The sequence below is a fragment of the Chrysochloris asiatica genome, unplaced genomic scaffold (assembly GCF_000296735.1).
Source record: "Chrysochloris asiatica unplaced genomic scaffold, ChrAsi1.0 scaffold00021, whole genome shotgun sequence".
Lineage (NCBI taxonomy): Eukaryota > Metazoa > Chordata > Mammalia > Afrosoricida > Chrysochloridae > Chrysochloris > Chrysochloris asiatica.
In genome coordinates this window covers 17341813-17365060 of record NW_006408539.1, presented here as the reverse complement: position 1 = coordinate 17365060, position 23248 = coordinate 17341813, and the positions used below count along the sequence as shown (strand labels likewise).

The 23248-nt window shown below is 42.1% G+C and overlaps 1 protein-coding gene across 1 annotated transcript; it reads right to left on the bottom strand.

Moving 5' to 3' along the window:
- Positions 1–5568: 5568 nt before the first annotated feature.
- On the bottom strand, positions 5569–21814 carry LOC102842558 (serpin B6-like). Its single transcript, XM_006837545.1, has 6 exons — positions 21641–21814; positions 18673–18822; positions 13073–13190; positions 11729–11871; positions 9353–9508; positions 5569–5973 (listed from the first exon to the last, which is right to left on the bottom strand). Exons 1-6 carry the CDS (start codon positions 21803–21805, stop codon positions 5569–5571), a joined length of 1137 nt encoding a protein of 378 aa, XP_006837608.1. The 5' UTR covers positions 21806–21814.
- Between the last annotated feature and the right edge of the window lie 1434 nt (positions 21815–23248).

The window sequence follows — 23248 nt, the reverse complement described above, 5'->3', positions numbered from 1 at the left end:
CATGGTATAAAGGTACCATTTTGTCATTACCAAGAGCACTTCGGAATGTTCCCCGTTTTCCTCCTTCCTGTTTTCTAATCATTAAGTGTCCTGATGAGAATTCCCTTGGGAGGTCCAGAGAGAGTGTTGAAAAGGAAGCAGGGGTGAATCAGTAAAATACGGTTCTCATTCCGGACCTTACTTTTTTCTGAAACTTTTCAGCTTTTCAGTGTTTGATCTGTCACCCATTGGGCAATACAGTTGGCAGTTCAAGTTCATCAGCCTCTCCTTGGAAACCCTATGCAGGGTCACTATGAGTTGGAACCGACTCGGCACTTAACAACAACAAAACTAATTGAATCCAAGGTGATAGCTGGAACTCAAGAAAACAGTAGGCAGAAGGAGATGGTGATGCTACTGTCAAAGGACAGTAAGATTAGAAGATGAGCCACCCCAGTCCACTTTCAGAGGGTCACCCAGAGTTGATGCCTCCCCAGTGACACCTGGTGTGTCATTGGTGTCTAAGACTTAGAAATGTCACTTCGCATAGAATAGTGGCTCCTTTCTGATCTCCCTTTCATTGGTGCCTGTTGCTAATCCTGACTGAAAGCAGAATTCTTCCACTCTGCAATGACGTGGTGTTTTCTTTCCCAAAACCTCCAGGGACTGGGTGGGGACTGGTTCCATCTGAATTCTAAAGGCCTTCCATTTAAAAACTGTGGCCAGCCCTGTCTTGAGGTCCTGGGTCACTGCAGAAAAGAGCTGGATCAATTGGCACAAAATGTCCAAGGAGCCTGCTCCCTCAAGGTCCAAGTTAGAGACCTAATGTGTTTGGCCAGAGTAACCTGATCAGAGACCAGTTGCCAGGAAAGCAATGAAGCTCCTGAAATAATAAAAATGAAAACTCTCACAGGAAGAGGGAGAGTAAGGCAGAGCAGAGCAGCCACGGTGGGCTCCTTCCAGCTGGTCCAGTGGGACAGGAGTCCTTCCAGTTAGTCAATGACAGGACATGTGGCTGTGGAGGTCTGCAGAGATGATGGTGAAGGGGTGGAGGGTGAGGCTGGGTGGAAAGAAATCTGAACAGATCCTACACCCACTCATGCAGGGGCTGAAAGACAAGGCTGTCTGGAGATGAGGTTAAAAGGAGGGGTGTGTATGGTGTTGCCTGCTGGTTCCGATGGGACCAGAGAGCTCAGGAATGCCCCCCTTCCCCTGTAGAAGGAACAGAATGTGAGACTGTGTGGGCGTGCTGATTCAGATGATTCCTCTTAGAGCATGGCGGGCACAGGAAATGGTACCATGTGTCTGACGATGGGAGCCCAGTGAGAAGATGAGCCGAAGAATAGGGTGTAGGCTGAGGACAGTCCCCGGGAGGCTCACATGATGATTTTAGCTGAGCTAGAGAGAGAACTAGCAGGGGCCAACTCTGAGGTCTTGTTGCCCAGACCAAGGCTAGCTCTGGGGTTCATACAGGCTGCAGGATGTGGTGGTGATGGTAGAGGCATCAAGAGGCCAAGGTGTGTGGACAGAGTGGATGTGCTTCCTCCACACACAGTTTCCTCCTCCTGGATGCTCCACTCATCTCACGGGGGGCTTCCTGCTCAGCACATCCCCCTGTCTTGCTCTGCCCCAATCACTCAGTTGGTCTCTCCAAGAATCTGCATCTCTTAGTAACCTGTCCACAGGACTTTTGTCAGAAACTCTCCACTGTCCCTGGTGTCCCTGCTATGGAACACAGGCCTGGGCACAGTGTCTATGGGGAGGGTGCCCTGTGAGAAGGACACACTGGGGGGCCCAGCTGTCTGGAGAGTGGCCCTGTGACCCCTCCTACTCTGTAAGGAGGCTCATTTGCTATATTGCCAGCAATGTGGATGTCCTTCCAGCCCTGGTCAGCAGCCTTCATGAATCTTAATTGCTCATTTTGGTTCCACTAGAATTTCCAAGAAAGTGACCAAGATTCATTGTGGTCCTCAGCTCAGGGACAGTGCCAAGTGTCTGGTCCATCTGTGTGGGTGGATGGAAGGCAGGCCACGTCAGAGGGAGCCTCTGAAGACTAAGCCCATGACATAGAACTTCTCTGAGAAGCCCAGCCTCAGGGCCAAGGTCAGCCTCAGGGCCAAGATCAGCGTGGTTATTGGCATTGACCATGTCAGCCTTCCAGCAGTAACAGGATCTCCCAATGCGCATTATCATGTCAAATCTCACCTGGGTCCGCTCAGACCACTGCCAGAGCAGGCCTGGACATTGCAGAATCTACCTCACAGACTGGTGAGAGCCACCGCAAGTCAGAACAGACCAGGCAGCCTGACACAGGTTGTACGGACTTGTATTCTGAAGGGTGGTTGTACGGAGCTGTCCCAGTTCTTTAATAGCTATTTGAAATCTTACCCACACTTAAGACATTTCATAGCACTTTCCAAAATCAACACAGCAAAACAAATAGTTGAAGTACAAACTAAAAGTAGAGTTTTCATTATTCTATGCAAATCCAAAACCAAACAAACCCAATGTCACTGAGTCAATTCCAGCTCAGTTGCCAAGCCTTCTCTTTCTTCCAAGGAGCTGCTGGTAGGTTTGAACTACCAACCTTGCCTTTTTAACAGCTCAACGATTTGCCCACTACATCCTGCATCTTTCAAAGTATTGCCTGTCACTTATTTTGGGACGTTCAAGCTCACCAAGCACTCCTCGGAAACCCTATACAGGGTCTCTATGAGTTGGAATTGACTCCATGACACTTAATAACAACACTCACAGAGTAGTCCAAGTAAGTATTGCAAAGCTTTGCTATTCCCTGTGAGGGGAGAGTGTGCGGAGCTCATGGGCAGGAGTGATCTGATTCATAATCAATGCTCCTTGTGGTGACTGTCTGAGACGCTATACTCTGGACTCCATTCTGAGTCCTAGTGAAAACCTATTGCTTTCTTGGGGCTCTACCCAACTCTTACAGCAGGATTCTCGTCTGAATTTTTTGATCATTGATGTCCTTCTTCAAGTTGATATGGAGTGTTTCTAGTTCTCCAAGGTTTCCTTCTTATTGTCCAATGAGATCCTTACAGGATGCAGAATGAGTATGACTTTATGGGCAGTTGGGGCACCAGGGAATGGGAAGAATCAGAGATGAATCCAGTCATGAATGATACTAGCTGCTCATTGTCTTCAGATGTCGAATAATGAGGATAATGCCTTCAAATGCTGAAATGGTCTGTTGGCCTAGGGATGAATCCCTTCACAAGTCCCTACCTGGGAGGATTTTGTGCACTTCTGTGTTGAGTAAGGACTTATAAAATCTAAACTCTCAGAATGAACCCAGCTCAAGGTAACTAGGACCTCATTTCAGGCTCATCCTCCAAGGCTTTCTTCTCACCCATGAGACCACAGGGACTGAGAGAAAGGTTCCAAGTCAAGAATTCAATGTCAAAAACCATTGTTAGCTTGACCTTCAGTCTTGTTACCTCATACCCCATCTCCCCCCTCCCCCCCCACACACACGCATTTCTACAATCAAAACTCAGAGTGTCTCTTGGTTCTCAACTCCAGACTCGACCCATGATATAGTTTTTTCTGATTGGCACCTCAGAATGACACAGATCTCCCGCCTCTCTGTCTGGGCTCCACGATTCTAGCTCAGACTCCCACTTGTTCCCGAGGGGAGTGGAGTTCAGGCAGAATCCTAGTGGCTGAGGTGTGTTCGAGCCCTGCGCTGCATGTTAGTGGAGAAACCTCCCTTTGATGAGTCTCAGAAAAAACTGTGAGGAATCTTCCTTAGTCTTCACTGATTTCCACCATATTCACACTTGGTGACAGACCTCAGCAAGGCTTTCCCTGGCTTTGAGAAGGGATGAAGCAAAACACATTAGCCTGCTAATTAATCCAGAAGAACAGAGAAATACCGTGAAAGCAGCTTACAGTTGATTCTCCTGCTCATGATTCACAGTTAGGAACAGTGAAGTAGCAGTCAGCTCGTTTGTGTGATTTTCTCCACATTACAGAGAGAGGTAATGGAGAAACAGTCCACATGAGCTCATTCTCAAAACAGGGTTTTTCTCTACCACAACTACACAGGTAAGCAGTGAACTGCTAACCTCAAGATTGACGATTCAAACTCACCAGCCCTCCTCAGAAACTCTATATAGGATCACTATGAGCCTGAACCTACTGAAAGATAGCATTTAACAAGTTGGAGTCCTGGTGTGGTGCCTTTGGATAAGCACTCGACCTCAAGGCTAGTTTCCACCGCAAGGTCGGCAGTTCAAACTCACCAGCCACTCCTCAGAAACCCTATACAGGGCCACTATGAGTTGGAACCAACTCAACAGCACTTAACAACAGACGACTAAAGTGTTTCATTGACCACCCAGTGAGCAGACATCCCAGGGCATGTCCTGGGGCGCAGAAGGCCTGCCCAGCGTACCTCATCCAGCAGCCTATCCCATAGAGTCCATTTACAGCTAACCTGTAACCCAGAAGTGTCCTCCAGCCCCAACCCTCTCTAGCCCCATCCCCTAAATACTGAGGGTCAGGATCCTTTAAACCTCCAGGCCATACTTGTGCCGAGGGGTGTCTCCCACCAAGTCATCGGACCCCAAGCCACCCACACCTCTGGACTCCAATTTGTGATCTGGAACCCATAAGCCTTCCCCTGAGAAAAGTTGCAGAGGCAGATCCAGGGGCTTCCTCTTACTCTGGCGTGGGAGGAACCTAGGGGCTCTCAGACCTCTATCTTGGACTCCTGAAGGAGACTACACCTGGGAGGTTTAGAGGAGCCAGCTGATCTCAGCCTTAGCTGTAGTCACAAGGACCCTCACTCAGGGATGCAATGTCTAGCTTTGTTGTTGTTGTTGTTGTTGTTAAGTGCCATCAAGTCAGTTCCTTTCCATAGCAACCCTGCATAGGGTTCCAATGTTGCAGCTGGTGAACTTGGACCACCTTGCAGTTCAAACTGACTTTGCAGTCTAGCGCATTAACCCATAGCACCACACCAACTGGGAATTCCCAAGCTTGCAGATGGGAGAATAGAGCCAGAGAAACGGGTCTCCCTGTGAAAGGTAAGAGACATGTCTGGTCTGAGAAGATGTGAAGCTGAGCTTCCAGCTGAGGGTCTCTGAGAACTGGTGGGCATCCCTCCTCCTAGTTCTCCATTCTAGTCCCTCATTAGCAATGGGACAATTGCAATGCCACTGAGTAGAGAGGAGAGAGTAGCCAGATCTGTATTTGCACCTAGTGAAGCACAGGGAGGGATGCTGTGCACAGAGAGAAGACACAGAACAGACCTGTGACAGCTGAAGTTCCCATACCTGGGAAAGGTTGGGGGGGGGTGACACATGACTTCAAGCAGAGGGGCTTTCCTCGGCCCATGCTCCCACTGCCAAAGTGACCACAAGACCTCAGCATCAATGGCAGATCCCAGAAAAACATTAATAAGCAAACACGCAGCCACAGGAGTTCGGGACTGAGCCCTTTATTTCTGGATGTGTCTCCTACACTACAAGATCTCTTTGGGTTATAGGCACAATAGCATGTGGACGAAGAAAAGTAGGTCAGCTGGAGAAAAGAGAAGGTAGCTTTCTATCCAGTGAGGACCAGGCTCTAGGGCGAGGAGAACCTACCACAGAACAGAATGCAGTTGGTCTTGGTGTGCTGGATGAAGAAAAGGAAGGGGTGATCAGCGCAGAACAGGGGAGTGAGCCTCGCACAGCGGACTGACATCACGGCAGCAGTGGCAGCCGCGGCTTCGGTGCCTTCCTCGTTGACCTCTAGAAAAGCCTTGTGTGCAACATTGGATATGAACAATTCTTTCTTGGGCGACATTCCAGAGAAGTCGGCCCTGATTTTGTCAAAGGCATCAATCATGCCCAATGTGGGAAGGACCTTCTTCAGGTCATAACTTTCCTCCATTTTAAATTTAGGAAGCAAAACTTTCACTTTGGTTTCCTTCATCTTGTCAGGACTTGTCCATTCTACGAATTTTTCATAAGCAAATTCTTTTTCAACCTAGAAAACGAGAGTTGGAGATTTTAAGTTAGAAAATGGGACTAACCAATAGAACATTCTGCTATGACATGAATGTTCTATATGAGCACTGTAGAATATGGAGCCACCAGCCAAATGTGGCTACTGAGCTCTGGAAATGTGGGTGTGAGTGAAGATTTTAATTGTTGCTTTCATTTAAATCAATAAATCTACATATTAGACAATTGTATAAACAAAATGGAGTCCTGGGGTGGCGCTGTAGGATACACACTGGACCTCCAGGTGGGTTTAAACTACAAGATTTGTAGTTCAAACCCACCAGCCACTTCTCAGAACCTCTATAGAGGCTTGCTATGAGTTGGAACTGACTTGAAGGCACTAACAACAACAACATAAACAAAATGTGGTATATCCAATCTATATAATGGAGTTAGCCTCTTTGTATGTGTAGATCCATAAAATGAAAGCTCGATGGTTCAAATTCACCAGCCATTCCTGCAAAACCCAATATCGAGTCGCTATGACTCAGATCAGAACCAATTCAACAGCACTTAATAACAACAACAGAAAATCCATAAAAAGGAATGATGCGGTGCTGGATGTTACAACATTGACAACCCTTGAATACATTATGCTTAGTGAAAACAGCCAGTCCCAAAGGCCTCATGCTGCAAGATTTCACTCATCAAAGTCCAGAATAGGAAAATCCATAGACACAAAAGTACACTATTGGTACAGAGACTGGGAGGAGAAAGACAGCGGGAAAGTTGGGTGTTGAGAGGTAGAGAACACAGGATTTCATTTTGAAATGATAAAATGCTCTAAAATTCATGGGGCTGATGGTTGCACAAATTGTGAATCTACTGAAAACCTTTGAATTTCACATGTAAATGAGTGAATTATATGGCATATGAATTATGTTTTTGTTAAGTGTCGTCAAGTCCATTCCAACCCACAGCGACCCTGTGTAGGGTTTCCAAGGAGCTTGAGCCATTGGTGAGCTTGAGCCGCCGACCTTGCAGTTCAAACGGCTTTACAATCTGGTGCATTAACCCACAGTGTCACACCAGGACTCATATGAATTATAGCACAAGAAAATGATTTTAAAACTTAGATCATTCCAGGCAGCTAGAGTCTACCATGTTGGGCATCAGAGAGCAGAATAATGAGCAACCTTTGGTTACCAGGCGGTGCTGCATTTCTACCCTCGAATCCTGAATTCAGGAACCTTTGTGGCACTGTGGGTTAATGTGCCAGATGGCAAAGCTGTTTGAAATGCAAAGTCAGCAGTTCCAGCTTACCAGCAGCTCCTCAGAAACCCTATACAGGGTTGCTATGGGTCAGAACCAACTCAACGGCTTTAATAACAAGAACAATACAATTAAAGCTGGTCCCCAAGGCAGAAATTCATAATTAAGGTAGATCTTAAGAGTACATAAGTGAAGGAACTGCTGTCCCCATGACCTATGATCATTATTATTTCATTGATGGGTTTATGTCTGCTTACAACACTACCCCATTGATTTATATATCATAGAGCTGTAGTCCACTTAGATAGTATGGTAATCCTACAACAATATAATGAATGGGAAAATATTTATGAATGGATGCTGCCAACAGTTTTTTGCCCTCCCTTGCACAGTCTAGTACCTGACTAGTACTTGGTAGATATTTGAATATATACATCCAAATATTTTCTAAAAATAAAATTTATAAATACTTAAATATTTATTCATATTTAATAAAATGAATTATTATCTGATAACTAAGATGATAAAATTATCATGGAGAGAGTTCAAGGACTCTTGTGTGCAAGTCAGTGGTGGGTGGGGAGGAAAGGAGACAGGAGAGACAAACAAGAAAGCAGTCCTGTAGCACTTCCATGGTAAGGGACCTTCTAAGCTGCATGCCTCAGACCTGAAGGAGAGAAGAAGGGAAGCCTGAAGCCTGAAGCCTGAGCCTGAGAATGTTTTGATTTCAGGAGTTACAATTTGTCCTCAGTCAGTGAAGAAGGGTTTCAGACCAAAGCTGATTTAAAAAACAAATTGAAGGTTCCAAATTATGTGGTTGAGTGTCTTGCTAGTCTATGCAAGCCCATGAAGATGGTTTGAGGGTGGAATGTCTTAGGATAATGGGCAAAGGCAAGGAGGTTCTAAAGCTCCGTGCTTGGCATAAAATGGAATTCTTAGGATGGGGAAATTATCATTGGAAACTTAACTTGGGGGCTATTTTTACTTTATATAGTAACTTCTTGTCTTCTCCCATGTTTCAGAAAAGAGAAACAGGGGAGAGGTTCTAAGTGTCCTTGGGCATTGAGAAAGGGGAATCTTAAACATGTGGTATAAGAATGATGGGGTCAGTGGGAGCCAGAGCAAGACAACTAGAGATTAAGTGATAATTTAAACAGAAAGACTCCATCAGGGAGCCCTCCCCCATCAGTAAATCTCCACCACCTGGGACACTCTGTGCAGAGTTTGTCTCTGCCCTAATCTGAGAGGAGTTGGTCATTGGTCACTAGGAAATGACCTTAGTTTCTGTCAGGATTCAGTCCTTGGCTGAACTTCACCTCTGTTTGGTGATCAGCCAAAGAAAGCCATCTCCACTTTCTATGAAGAGGCCATTCATTCAGGATCTTCCCCGCAATACTGCACTGCTTTGACAAAGATTTCATCCTTATATACAAACAGTAACACTCAGTTGATGCGACATCTATAAATTTGTGACATATATTGAAGACAGTGGTGATACTTAGACTAGAGTAACTGGAGTACCATGGATAAGGGAATTGGATGTACTTAGTCCTGATGTGGTGCTGTGGGTTAATGCACTGACTGGAAAGTTAGTTTGAACTGCAAGGTTGATGGTTCAAGCTCACCAGCCACTGCTTGGAAACCCTATATGGGTTCTCTATGGGTCAGAACGGACTCAGTGTCACATAACAACAACAAAAGATGTTAATAGCAGTTGGAAGAAGACTGGTTTTTGTTCGTTTTTTAATCTCCTCCTCTCAGGAGATCTCTCCACGCCTCCTTAGTCACCATGACCGACTTCTCATACTTCTGAAGAGTCTCCCACCCTCCCCCAACTTATCTCTGATTCCACAAAGTTAAGAGGGAATTGGAAATTGTGCTAGTACTAAACATCATCTTACCACCATAGGCCAACACTAACGTCAGTGGTCAACTGCTTAATGCCCATTACATTCTAGTTGCCGTCTATTTGATTCAGACTCACAGCAACTGCATAGCCTAGCATAGAACTACTGCCCAGCACACTTGACAAGGCTGTATTCTCTATAGATTAGGAATGCCACATTTGCTTCCACAGAGCAGTGAAGGGTTTCAACAACTAGCTGAGGGCTGAACCACCGGACCAGCAGGGCTTCCTAAACATTCATTACCGTTTTTAAATCTGTGTTTTTATCCGGAAGCATGATGATCATACTTAGCTCCTTTCCAACATAGGGAAGCACCAGAATCTGGGTGTGTATTTCTTGTATGTAAGTCAGTTTAAACACAGATTCCTGGAACATCATCTGCACAGGTTTCTCCTCATTCTACAAAGAAAATGGAGATATATGAAGTTGAAACATGTCAGTTGACACACAAGACTTGGTTCACTTCAAAAGAGTTGCCACTGTCTAACTCCAGAACTTTCTTTCTTGGCTCCCAGACACCACCTTTGTCATCATGTCTTCATTAGCTCCACCTCCAAACACTGGGGACCCCAGGGTTAAATCCTTGAGTTTATTTTCAATGGGGTCTCAACCAGTCTTCTGAACGTAATGTAATTCCCAAGATCCCCCCCGTATTCCAGACTCACACACTCCACTGCCTACAGAACATCTCATTGCACAGAGATGAGAACCCTCCATAGTATCATTGATCTCTTAAGCTCCCTTACCACTCTGTTCTGTATCTGTCACCTTTCTCAAGTCTTGGTGCCATATGGGTTTTGTCACAACTAGTCAACTCTGCTGTGGAGCAGGAAAGAAACGAAAGACAACAATTGAGTATATCTCTGTTCCAATAAATTATTTGTATTAACTGAAAGACTGATTCAAAACTCATTTGTTCAGATAAGTTTTATTTACCAATAAAGGAATTAAAATGAAAACTAATATCAACTCTAAATCTGTATCTTTTGAGCTATATACAGCCCCCAAGACTGGCACTTTCAACAGTTACTTCAAATGCTTTTCTATCTTGTCTTTCTCTACTGTAACGACTGGAAAGCAAGCTGGAATCCCTCACCATCCTGAAACTGGAGGAAGCAACACAAAACTGTACCAATGAAACATAGCAGGAAAATTTCCCTTTCTGAATAAGAGGAAAGGCCCTCAAAAGGAGCAGACTTTTGTTCTTTGTCTTTATACGTCCATTACCTCCAGCCTGGATAGTAGATATGAAGTTTCAAGCATTTTGTAGTCAGGAAGAAGACAGTCATGTGCTAAGGATGTCTGAGCAGGAGGGAAAAAAACTTAGTTCCCTGAGGGAATCACACAAGATTCACATCAGTCTGCTCTCTGCCCACCTCAAAGTAAGAAAGAGATACTCCTCTGAGTTCTCATGACCATGACTGTACTTCCTGTGTCTTGGGCTAAACGAAGCCCTAATGTGTGTCTTGATAAGAATCTTCTAGAAAATTCCAATCATTTCCCAGAAGAAGATAGGAAAGAAAAGAATAATATAAATCCTGTGAGGAAGATAAAAGGCCATCAGCAAATAATATCTTCTAAGCTGGAAGGAGCTGCAGTTAATGCCCACCCAACAGACATGTCCTTGAGTCCACATTTTTATTTAAAACAAACTGTGGCAAATATATAGATGACAAAACATTTGTCATTTAAATAATATTCACATGCACATTTTTAGTGATATTAAACATAAGTGTATTCATCATGTTGGCCAAATTTCACCATTTTTCCATCATCCCATGAAAAGCTCACCTTGTTCACAAGTTTTAAAACAAGAATTTGTATGTATGTCTTCTCTAGTATAAAGAGAACTTTATGTCATTTGCTTGTTACTTATTCATTAAACAACAACTACAGGTCAGGTGTTGTAAGATCAGCACCAGACTGCAAATCACAAGGTCGGTAGTTCAAACCTACCAACTCCTCCTTGGAAACCCTATACATGGTCGCTGTGAGTCAGAACTGACTCAATGGCACGTAACAACAAAAACAGGTTAGGCACTTCGGAGACAGCAATCTCAGCCTTGAAATGTGGCTCCATGAAGAGGAAGCATAGACTTGCCTTTCACCTACTGCCCTGCTCTTATGGAGGCAGGCATGAGGCATTAGGATAGGGCATGAATACCTCCATGGGAGGAGGATGTCAGAGAAGACTGCAGGGGACACTGCGGGGAGGAAAAGAGCTTGTTGAAACTGATGGAAGTCAAGATAGAGAAATGTAGCAGATGAGATTACAAAAAAGCTAAGCACCACATTGTAGATCTGCACATTATCTCAGGAGTGGGAGGTCAGGAAGGCCTGCAGGTTGACAGCTACAGGGCCAGATACAACACCTGGGAAACAGGGTAGACGATGACTTCAGGGAATCAGAACAGGCTCCGATGAGGCAGCTCCATTTGAGCTGGTACAAAGTGTAGGAGAAAGATGCGAAAAAGGAGCAAGGCTTTGTGCCATACTGTTGGGCTGCCCAAGGGCCGTAGAAAGTAAACACCTTGAGGCTGTTAGCCTTGCATGTTTCAAAACCAATATGAACACAAAAACGGTTTACAAAAATCTCATCTGTTATGGAAAAATATTCACCTTGTTGATTTTAAAGGGTCTTTCCTGGGTGTGCTCTTTCTTAAACTGCTTGTCCCAATCTCCTTTGAAGTACACAGCATTGGCGAGAATCAGCTTAGTCAGGAAATTAACAGAATTGGGTGAAAGCAACTCTGTAATTTTACCTGCAGAGAACAATTAAAGGACACTTAGCTAAAGTAGCTTTTTGAAGATCAGAAACAATATTCAGCTTCCTCTGGGGGTTACAATGGTTTGAATTACATCTTCCACAAAGATATGTTCACATTCTAAACACCATTGGAGATAGTGTCTATGACTGTAATCTGACTTGTAAATAGGGTCTTTGCAGAGGTAAATGGTTAACATGAGTTCACACTGGACGGACTATAATGAAGCCTCAAACAAAATGTCCTTTATAAAAAGAGAAGAGACAGACAAACAGTCGTAGCCGGGGAGAATCGTGGAAAGATGAAGGCAGAGAGGGGATTTTTGCCTGCACAAGTCAATGCCTGGGGCTTCTCCAAGCTGGAACACACAAGGAAGAATTCTCTCCTAAAGCCTTCAGAAGCAGAATTGCCATGATGATACCTTTCAGATTTCGAGACTCCGTAATTGTGTGAACGCATTTTTGTCATTTTAAGTCATTCAGTTTGTGGGACTTTGTTACAGCAACACAGAGGAAGGGATTTCGCTATTCCCTCAAAGAAAACCACGCAAAGGGCTGTTTATTCTTAAAACAACAACAATTTGAAGTAGAGTTTCATGCTCTAGCAAAAACAAATAAATAAACAAAAACACCACACCTGAATGAACCACATCACATGCACAGAACGTTAATAATATGAGCAGGATGGATTGATAGCACAAGAGATAGAGATAAATGGTGTCTATGACTTGAATAAAGGAATCTTAAGGATGATAAAAAGGGGGAAAGGACACAACACACACACACATGTGAAGAATGGTTTACATCCAGAACAGAAGGTAGGTGGGACTTGGCAAGCTTCCTACGGGACCACGTGGACATGCTGGGGAGCACAGGTATTGGACAACCTGAATCCTTACCATGAGAATTTTTCTTCATTCTAGTTGTGAGAAAGAAAGATTATCTACAAACAAGAATATAAGGTGTGAAATGTTCTAGAAGAGGTCTACGAATATTGAGAGACGTCACAGACACACAGTGGAAACCTGGGAAAGCTTGAGAAAAACTTCATATGTTGACAGTGTGTCAGAAGCAAATTTAAAGTTTGCACAACTATTTGGAGAAAATAATTATTCCTCTTTATGCTTGACAATTTGTGAAGGAACTTACGATAACACTGATTTTGATATTACTGAAGTAAAATGAAAATCTATTTTCACCTTCTGTCTTCTGGGTTACCCAGGTGTTGATGTGCTTTCTGGAATCTTCTGCAGCATCCACAAAGTCAAGCTCTTCCAGCTCTGCTTGGTAGAAGGTGCGGCAGGAATCTTTAAAAGACTAGGAGACATAGAGCAGCCTCAGTGCACAGCTACAAACACTATTAACCAACAGCTTACTTCTGCACGGTGACCTTGGAAAAGTGCCCAGTCTCTCTCAGCCTCCTCATTCTCTCCTCTGACAGGAGGACGCAGCAGTAGCCACACTCATAGGGTCACTGCAGGGTCCATTTGATGTGGCATCCTTGGAGCCTCCTTGGGTACCGGGCACTTTTCTTGGTGGCCTATTGCATTGTTTTATTCTATCTTTATATAATTCACACTCTGTGACCTTTCCTGACCTTGGTTCTTGGTCATTGGTTTTGAAAAAATTTAATCTCTCCATCTAAGGAAACCATCTGGAAGCAGAGAGCACTCATATTTTAATAGCTTGTTGCACCCTTAGGTGACATTTTACAACTTTTAAGCACATTTGAAAATAATGGTGTGCTACTAAAGTTACAAGGAGCTCTGTCTGGTAGGTAGTGGTTACAAATCAGGCTGAGAACCTTAAGGTCAGCAGTTCGAAACTACCAGCTGTTCCTCGGGAGAAAGATGAGGCTTTCTGCTCCCAAAAAGATTTACAGCCTTGGAAACCCTGAACAGGGTCGCTATGAGTCGGAACCGACTCCATGGCACATAACCACCATCACCACCACCTACAGTTACAAGGAGCCCTGGTTGCTTGGTGGTGGTGGTTATGTGCTGTGGAGTTGGTTCTGACTCATAGAAACCCTGTACAGGGTTTTCCGAAGCTGTAAATCTTTACGGGAGCAGAAAGCCTCTGGTAGTGTTGTATTGTTGTGAAGTGCCGTCAAGTTGATTCCGACCCATAGCGACCCTGTATAGGGTTTCCAAGGAGCAGTTGGTGAGCTTGAAACGCCGACCTTGAAGTTCAAATGGCTTTGCAGTCTGGTGCATTAACCCACAGCGCCACACAGTTTGGTAGTGTAGTGGTTATGAATTGGGCTGCTAACCTCAAGGTCAGCAGTTCAAAACTACCAGCTGTTCTGTGAGAGAAGGATGAGGCTATCAGCTCCCATAAAGATGTGCAGCCTCGGAAACCTTTACAGGGTCACTATGAGTTGGAACTGACTCCACGGCACACCATCACCACCACTAAAGTTACATTTTTTAAAGTTACCACTAAACAAACTAAAGTTAGCACACTATTCAGATTCTTAGAACACTCAATTAATGAAAAATAATTCACCAACATCTGTTACCTCTTCATCTTTTACTCCAGTATCAAAATTACATTTTAAATATCACTTCTATTCTTAAATTAGCCACCAAAGATGAAGAAAAATGCAGTGAGAAAGAAATACAGTCAATCTTTTTCCAGAAAGTTAATTTATTTAATATGTATAGAATGCTTATATAAAGATAACTTGTAAGATAGCAAAAAAAACACAGAGAAATAAATAAAAACGGCACCATAATATGCAAATCTTACCAAATATTTCACCTTATTTTTGACTATATTCACTTTATATAAATTAGTTTTGAAACAATTGATTTCGAGTCTGAAACAATAAAAATCATAATTATAACAGAATAGAACTGATATACCACACATATGAATTCTTTATACATCAGTAAGAAAAAGGTATTTGGACCAATTTGCTGAATCTTTTAATGAGTTCCAATAACTTTCTTGCTGAGTTTTTGGATTGCTCTTTGTATAGGATCATATCATCTACAAATAGAGAGTGTTTTCCTTCTTTGCCAATTTGGATGCCTTTAATTTCTCTTTCTTGCCTTGTAGCACTGGTTAAGATTTCTAACACAATATTGAATAAGAGTGGTGATAAATGTTTGTGCTTCTTCCAAGATAAGTTAGTTTGTTCTTCTGGCAGTCACAGTACTTTCAATATTCTACACCAAGACTATAATTTAAAAATATCAATTCTTTTCCAGTCTTCTTTATTCATTGCCCAGTTTTCTCATGCATATGAATCAACTGAAAATACCATGACTTGGGTCAGAGACACCTTAGTCCTCAAAAAGAATATCCCTTTTTGTTCTTTAACACTTTAAAGAAGCTTTTTGTAGCAGGTTTTCCCAATGCAATAGGTTATTTGATTTCTTAACCACATCTTTGTGTGGCTCTGTGGGTTAATGCACTGGAGTGCAAAGTTATTTGATCCACAAGGTCAGTGGTTCAAGCTCACCAGTCGCTCCTTGAGAACCCTATACAGGGTCTCTATGAGTCAAAACCAACTCAATGACACTTATCAATAACAACAGCAACAACTTCTAGGGTGTTGATTATGAATCCAAGTAAAATGAAAACCTGGATAATTTCAATCTTTTCTCTACTTATCATGATGTTTATTGGTCCAGCTGTGAGGATTTTTTTATTTCTATACATTGAACTATAATCCTTGACTGTACTCTTTGATCTTCGTCAGTAAGTGTTTTTAGTCCTCTTTACTTTCAGCAAGCAAGGTTGTAGTGTAGCATCTGCATATCACAGGTAGTTAATGAGTCTTCCTCCAATCCTGACACCACATTCTTCTTCATATAATCCAGTTTCTTGGATTATCTGCTCAGCATAGAGGTTGAATAAGTGTGGTGAAAGGATACTACCCTAAGGTGCACCTTTCCTGATTTAAACTACTCAGTATCCTATTGTTCTTTTCCAGTGACTGCCTCTTGGTCTATGTACAGGTTCCTCATGAGCACAGTTCAGTGTTCTGGAATTTCCATTCTTCAAAATGTTATAAAAATTGTCATGATCTACACAGTCGAATGCCATGGCAGAATTAAGACAACAAAAGTGAACACCCTTCAGGTATTTTCTTCTTGCAGCCAAACTCCCTCTGATATCACAATGGTGTGCCTCCTTCACAAGCTCTTTTGACTGTGGTTTGAATTTCTGTTGGTGTATAACTGCTGCCATCATTTTGGTTTATCTTCAAAATTTCACTTGTGTGTGATATCAATTATCTTGTTCAGTAACGGTCACTTTTCTTTGGAAGGTGTACCAATATGGATTTCTTCCAGGCATTTCTTGGCATACACTAATGAGCACTTCCAGCGCTGCATCAGTTTATTGAAACCTTTTGCTTGGCATTTCATCACTTCCCGGAGCCTTGTTTTTTTGCCAATGCCTTTAGTGCAGCTTGGGATTTTTTTCTTTAGCACCAGCAGTTTTTCTTCATAGTCTAGCTCCTGAAATAGTTGACAGTTGGTCAATTCTTTCTGGTACCATGGCATTATGTACTCCATCTTTTTATTTATTTATTTTTATTTTGATGATTCCTGTATCATATAATACTTTGTCCAAAGAATCCTTCAATAATACTAGGTGAAACTTGAATTTTTTTTCTTCACGTCTTTTAGCTTGAGAAATGCTGAGTGTGTTCTTCCCTTTTGGTTTTTTAACTGTAGGCCTTTGCACATTTCATTATAAAATTTGACTTTGCCTTTGCAAACAGCCTTTGATATTTTCTGTTCAGCTCTTTAACGTCATCATTTCTTCCATTTGCTTTAGCTACTTTATGTTCAAGAATAAGTTTCAGAGTCTCTTCTGACATCCATTTTGATCTTTTCTTTATTCCCTATCTTTTTAATGACCTTTTTCTCTCTTCACTTATGACGTTCTTATTGTCGTCCCCAAATTTCTTTTGTCTTCAGACATTAGTGTTCAGTACATCAGATCTGTTCTTGAAATGGTCTCTACATTCAGGTGGTATATCCTCCAGGTCATATTTTGGCTCATGTGGATTTGTTTTCATTTTCTTCATCTTCAGCCTGAAGTTGCATATGAGCAATCGATGAGCTTTTCCACAGTCAGCCTCTGGTCTTTTGGCTGATGGAGCTTTTCCACGGTCTCTTCACACAGATGTCAATTTGATTCTTGTGTATTCCATCTTGGGAAGTCCATTTGTATTGTTATGTGCTGTGGAATCAGTTCTGACTCATAGCTACCCTGTACAGGGTTTCCGAAGTTATAACTCTTTACCGGAGGAGAAAATCTCATCTTTCTCCAGCAGAACTGCTGGTAATTTCTAACTGCTGACCGTGAGATTAACAGCCCAATTCGTAACCACTACACTACCAGAGCTCCTTGTCCATTTGTATAGTTACCATTTATGTTTTAGAAAAAGAAAAAAAAAGTAATTTTCAGTGAATAACTTGCTGGTCTTACAAAATTCTACCCTGTGATCTCCAGGATCATTTTTATTGCCAACGCCTTGTTTTCCAACTACCCATGCCTCCTCTTTGTTCCCAGCTTTTATATTACAACCACTAGCTTTATCAAAGCTTATGAAGTGCATGATTGATCAGTTTCACACTGAGGAAGTTGGTAGAATTCTTCAATTTTTTCCTCACTGGCTTTGCTCTCGTTGGTGTGTAAATTTGAACAACAGTGGTATGACTTGGTCTTCCTTGTGGGTGTGAAGATGTCCTCCTTCACAGACAGCATTGTGCTTTAAGGCAGGTCTTGAAATGTTCTTTTTATGATGAATACAACACCATTTCTCGTAAATGTTTCCTTCCTAGTATACTGAACCATAAGATTATCTGATTCAAAATAGCCAATACCTCATATTTCATCTCATAAGTGCCTAGTAGCTATTGATCTTTATGTGTTCCATTTCATGTTTGATGCTTGAAATTTTCCCAGAATCACACTTTATACATTCCGCCTTCCAACTGTTAATGGATATTTGCAACTGCTCCTTCTCATTTTGAGCCATGCCACATCAGGAAATGAAAGAACTGATAGGTTTACTTTATCTACCTCATTAACAGCAACTGTACTTTGTGGAGACTGCGCGTCCCCAGTCACATGTTGAGTGCCTTCCAACTTCAGGGAGTGATCTTCTGACAGTCTATCAGGCAGCATGTCACTGCTCATCGTAAGGTTTCCAGTGACTAACCATAAAGTGAATTGCCTATTCCTAGTCTGTTCTTAGTCTCGAAGCTCTACATGGATGAAACGTCTCCACTATGGATGACCCTACTAATACTTGAAAGACCAGCGGCATTATTTCCAGCATCACAGCAACATGCAAGTCACGAATTACAACAAACAGACATGTGGGCAAATAGCACCAATGTAAGTAGCCAAAATAAACTAAACTAAGATAAAAATCTGAGCCAGAGAAAACAATCAAAACATTTATATATGTAAAACATTAAGCAAATTTCACATAATGCAATTAAAGTTACAAAACAATGATAAGAAATATTGACTACGCCCCCTTCTTTGTTTTAATCAATTCATCTCAAATTGTACTAGGCTCCATGTTATTTCTTTTGTAAACATTTAAGTTCATTTAAGCTTCACAAAAACCAGAACATTATTTGTTTTAAGGGGCATTTTACAGACAACAAAAATGAAACAAGTGAAGTTGAATGTGGTCCAAGAATGGAAACCTGAACTAATGAAGTCACAACCCACACTTTCCTCTTGGTTCTATCCCACAGGATCCCTTCCAACTCCCACCTTGTCTTCACATCCTTAGGGAAAAGTAGTAAGTAGGACTTACTGAGAGGAATTCATAAGTCTTTTCTCCAAAGAGCCTGTTGGCAGTTCTCAATAAGTATTGAGTGTTGGGTTTGTTGACTTCAGTGAGAAGCCTGTGGAAGCCCATCTGAGCATCTTCACCTCCACCTTCAATTTTATTGAAAGAAAGGACCTGCAGTGAAATCCGAATAACAACACGCATCTTCAGTGTCCAACTTCAATACATGGTGCCACCTTAAACTCAGCATTTCAAACCCAATAAATTCATTTTACAATTTGAACAGTGGTTATTCCATTAAAGACCAAAAGTGCCCAAATCCACCCAGTTCCCCTACCTGTAATTCTTTGAAGGCCTCACTAGAATCATAGCCCACAGGCAACCAGAATTTCCTAAGTATCAGGATCAATAGAAATATCCTTTCTCACGCCTTTAACAGAATGACTGAAGTTTTGTACCTTGTCAGCAAACATGGCTGTCAAACTGCCACTTTTCCCGTGATTCTGGGCTGGCCTGAGCTCTGCTTTGAATTACAAAAAGTAATCGTTTTGAAAAAATTTTAAGATTTGTTCCTTAAAAGTTTTGGGAGCTTTCATTCTCATTCTCTTGGGATCAGGGAACCATGGTATAAGGAAGCCCAAGTTGTCCTGAAAACATTGAATGTGGAAATTCCCTGGAAGGGGTGACACCACATGGAGAGTCCAGTGCCAAGTCATCAGCCAGCACCATGCCCTACTGTTCAGAGGGGCCTCCTTGGACCTGCCAGTCAAATTTTCAGATGAAGCAGCCATATGAGTGACCCCAACTCATCCAGTATGGAGAAGAATAACTACCCAATCTACCCCCAGAACCTAGAAAAAAAAAAAATTTTATCTGTTATTTTAAGACATAATGTTTTGTGATGTTTGCATTGCAGCAAGAAATACCACAGGAAGCAATAGTACTTAGAAGTGGAGCTCCGCCATAACCAAAATCTAAAACATGTGGCATTCTCTTGGGAACAAAGTAGCTGGCAGAGGTTGGAAGGATAGTACAAAAATAATATGCAACTGGAAAAACAGGAACACACGTCAAGTATTGGCATAGTAACTGTACTAAAAGGAAACAGAAAATTCCCCCAATTAACTCGGTGCTTAAGCAAAGAGAATTTCCAAGAAGAATGTTCTAATACCACCTAACTTGTTTTAAGTACAGAGGGATGAAGCATATACCCATTGCAGCAGAGTTGATTCTGAATCATAGCGCCCCTTTATTACAAAGTAGAGTCGCCAATAGGGTTTTCCAGACTGCTATTTTTACAGAGGCACATCACCAGATCTTCTCTCCTATAGAGTGGCAGGTGCATTCAAAGTGCTGACCTTTCAGTAAGCAGCCAAGCACTTAAACCATTGCATCATCAGTGCTGTGGTGAAAATGGCACAGGATGAGGCAGGGTTTCATTCTGTTGTATGCGTGGTTGCTCTCTCTGAGTCTGAACCAACTCAATGGTACCTAAAACAACAACAGGATAAAGTATAGGAGATGAAAGATGAGTTTCAAAAGGCATTTGTCAGTTTTCAAGTAGAATTTGAAGGTGTGACGCTATAAGGTAAGCACTGAACTGCTAACCGAAAGGCCAGATATTCAAATCCACCAGCTGCTCCTTGGAAACTCTGTACAAGGTTGCTTTGAGTCAGAACGGACTTGATGGCACTTAAGAACAATGTTTCTGACCAAAGATGTGCTGGGTAGAAAGCAAAAAATATTTTGTTTTTCCAGACTCCAGCTGGTTGTTCCAACTCATAGCAACCACAAAGCGTTATAGGGTTTCTGAGACTTTAAATCTTTGCGGGAGCAGAAAGCTTCATCTTTCTCCCGTGGATCAACTGGCAGCTCAAACCGCAGACCTTGTGGTTCCTAGCCCAGTGCTTATCATATGCAGCCACTGTGTTCTCCCTCTAGCTGGTAAGTGATTCTTTAAAGAATATCTGCAGGACAAAGATCATATCCAAGACCCTGACCTCAGAGACAAGATTCCACCAACACTATGATAGTCACGTTCATTCACCTTGTGAAACCTTACAAGGGTGAAGGCAGATTATCCCTTCTCAAGCCCTACTCAAAGTACAGAGTCCTGTCTCATATAGACATGTGGATGTGTCTTTTGTCTACTGATGTGATTGTTAGTTGCTAGAAAACCTGCCAGGATTTGAAGGAGCTGTCCTGACACTTAGACTAAAAGAGATGTCTACTGATGTGATTGTTAGTTGCTAGAAAACCTGCCAGGGTTTGAAGGAGCTGTCCTGACTTAGACTAAAAGAGACAGAACTGTGTGAGAGACACCCCAGTGCTCCCACTCTCTATGGGCAGGAAGCAAGCCAGAGACTGTTTAGGAATAAACGTGTATCACTCATTATAGAAAGGAAAGGCATTTCAGAGCACTAAGTTAAGAACACAGAAGATGGAACCAAAGATCATGGAAACATACAAGTGCTGACTAATCAAGGAACATTTCCTGTTCTCAAACCAGAAGACAACATGTACTTGGCAGTATTTCAGAATCGCTGTGGTTGAATGACTATTCTATGCCTTCCACACAAAAGCCCACACTCCTGCCCTTTGAGTGGGTCTACTAGAGTTCTCCCTCCCAATCTCAGCACTATATGTTAGATATGTGTGGCTATGGGTAGAGCAGAAAATGTTTCTTTTAAGGACATAAATATCAAATATCAGATGACTCAACATTGACTTAAATCTTCATGTGTGCTTAGAAACTCAGGTATCATCATAATGTGCTTGTAAAATCAATCTTCTAACAGATGAGTAGAATCCTCAAAAAAGCTCCCCGGAGTGACCACAGGGTCGTCTGTTAGTAGTAACAACTGACAACTCCCACTGCACATCCCTGGGACACTAGCAGAGTAAGAAGCTACAATGCTAAGAACAATGTCTTCGAGATTAGAAATTGCAGAATTAAGAGCTTTTCCTGTTGTCTTGAAATGACTTTCAGTACCTGGGACATCTGGGCAGCGGTGTTCCCCTTTGCACCCATGTAGACCATGCTCAGGGAGGAGTAGATGCTCATGGGTGAAAAGAATATGTTTTCTGAGTTGTTTTCACCCAAGGTTTTCAAAAGGCTTAAGGCAAATGTGTCACTGGCTTCTGATATGGCATCCATGATGGCAAACCTGAATGATGGAGTTAAAAGAAGGTTATATAAAACACAGACTGTAGTGTCAACTACACTTTCACTCTGCTTGTCAACATTGTTTTTGTTATGTGCTGTCAAGTCTGACTCATAGCTACCCTATATCAGATTTCTGAGGAACAGCTGGTGGGTTTGACCTGCGAACCTTGAGGTTAGCAGTCTATACCGCTTGTGCTACAGCACATCAGGACTCCTGCTTGTTAATTGTTTGCATTTTATGTCAATGAGCAAATAACTCAGTTACCATCTGTTTCATCCCAACTCATGGTAATCCTTGTGTGTTATATCAGAAATGGGTTTCCAATGACTGATGTTTTTGGAAATAAAGTGCCTCTGGTTGGACTTGAACTTCCAGCCTTTGGTTTAGCTATCTAGTTGTTGTTATTGTTAAGTGCCGTTGAGTCAATTCCAACCCATAATGACCCTGTATAAGGTTTCTAAGGAGCGGCTGATGAGCTTGAGCCGCTGACCTTGTGGTTCAAAGCAGCTTTGCAGTCCAGCTCATTAACCCACAGAACCACACCAGTGCTGTGCATTTGAATCACCCTGGAACTCCAATTGACAAACGCTTAACTAAAAAAACTCCAAGTGTTTCTTCGTTGCGTCCTCAAATTTCAATTTTGTGTTTTTCTAATAGTAAGTGAAAATATTCAATAATATTATTTATAATGTCCCATTTTTGTAGAATACAAAATACAGGGCCTTTATATCTGAATATTTCTTTGTGAGTACGGAGCTAGTGAGCAAGGAAACTATCCACTCTTGCTTCTTGGACCTGCAATCAGAAAAAGGGTTATGGATCATGGTTTACATCTCTACAGCGTTAGTTTGTTGTTATGTGCTGTGGAGTCGGTTCCAACTCATAGCGACCCTGTACAGGGTTTCCGAGGCTGTAAATCTTTATCGGAGTAGAAAGCCTCATCGTTCTTCCATGGAACATCTGGTAGTTTCAAATTGCTGACCTTGTGGTTCACAGGCCCATTTGTAACCACTACACTACCAGAGTGTCTTTGTTTGTTGTAAGGGCTTGTATATATAGGTGGGCTTCAAAAGTTCATGGGAAACTTACATTACCTTTTCATGCCATTTTCCCACAAGCTTCGTGAAGTCTCCTTGTATTATTTCAAAATACAAAAATAACTCAGTATGATATGCAATCATAAAATAAATAAATGATGGTTGAACATTGCTACATTGTTGAGAAAATCTCATATTCAGAATAGCATAAAATCGATATATAAATCATATCACATACGAAGATGCATGGAAATTTTAAACACAAGAATCTTTGACCTTCAGTTTTCCTGCTGAAAACTTTCACATGTGCCAAGTCTAATCTAAGGGTAAATTTCCAAATTCTGCCATGTCCATGGTAGGATATTAATGAAGGCATTAATGAGAAAATAAAAATGA

Bases quoted from the DNA above. Each gene is read 5' to 3' on its own strand.
- LOC102842558 (XM_006837545.1), bottom strand. From the start codon at position 21,805: ATGGATGCCATATCAGAAGCCAGTGACACATTTGCCTTAAGCCTTTTG. The intron at 18,823-21,640 runs GTACTGAAAGTC...ATTTCACTGCAG, and splicing joins CCGCTGCCCAGATGTCCCAG to GTCCTTTCTTTCAATAAAAT. The intron at 13,191-18,672 runs GTAAGTCCTACT...TATGTCTCCTAG, and splicing joins AGACTTATGAATTCCTCTCA to TCTTTTAAAGATTCCTGCCG.